An 819-nucleotide genomic window follows, 5' to 3' on the forward strand; every position below is an offset into this window, starting at 1 on the left:
TATATATAAAGACATACATACATCAAGTTCACACAGGTATACTCGTAAAACAAAAACCGAAAGTAACAAAGAGAAGAAAACGTCCAACCTCCGAGGGCGAAGAGCGAGACGTAGAGCGACATGAGCCATGACGTCAGGAGAGGGTCAGCGTGATAGTTGTCCAGCAGTGCCAGATTGAGCACACCCACGTGATAGTTGAGAGAGCCGTTGACCAGCAGGTTCACGAACGACATGGCCAGCACCAACCAACGCCGGGGGCCCGCCTCTCCCCGTGACGTCATCACGGACAAACTCTCCTGGGGGGAAAAACATGAGAATTGATATTATTAAGATAGATAAAATGCTACATATTTATTGTCCAGATCCTTGCTCACTTTGCAGTCACACAGTCAGCTGTACAAAATACCCCATCTGGTCACCCAGAGCGACTGCAACCGACTTCTCGGGCCTGGTCCAGAACTGCGCCAGGTGACTGGAACGGCGGGATAATTTTCACCGGCGCATTATTGCGCCAAGTGACCGCAAAGTGTCAACGTCCCCAATCTGTTCTATTAGGTTATTTAAGATTCGAGACCGTCGAGTTCAACCACTGTACCAGAAAGGACCGAGTCAAATACGAAATTCGTGTAAAGTGCGCCTTTCCCAAGGACACAACATCGGACCGGGCTGAGGCTCGAACCCCAGAACCCCGAACCCGCAGTCTCACGATTACGAGTCCGGTAGCCTAACCACTGACTACAGACGGAACCACTGACGTTTAGTTTACTTAGTTCTAGTAAAGTTATACGGCCCTCGCAACTGCATAAAGTCATATGAGCG

At 49.6% G+C, this 819-nt stretch overlaps 1 protein-coding gene across 1 annotated transcript in view; it reads right to left on the reverse strand.

Moving 5' to 3' along the window:
• The window catches only part of LOC101861534 (monocarboxylate transporter 6), a gene marked incomplete at its 3' end in the record, with an annotated part of 3,225 nt that extends 2,935 nt beyond the window's left edge, over positions 1–290 (reverse strand). Inside the window, 1 exon segment of the mRNA XM_013087046.2 lies at positions 89–290. Within this exon segment, the coding sequence (XP_012942500.1) occupies positions 89–281 (193 nt within the window).
• Between the last annotated feature and the right edge of the window lie 529 nt (positions 291–819).

The sequence above is a fragment of the Aplysia californica genome, unplaced genomic scaffold, assembly GCF_000002075.1.
Source record: "Aplysia californica isolate F4 #8 unplaced genomic scaffold, AplCal3.0 scaffold00537, whole genome shotgun sequence".
In the NCBI taxonomy this organism is placed as follows: domain Eukaryota; kingdom Metazoa; phylum Mollusca; class Gastropoda; order Aplysiida; family Aplysiidae; genus Aplysia; species Aplysia californica.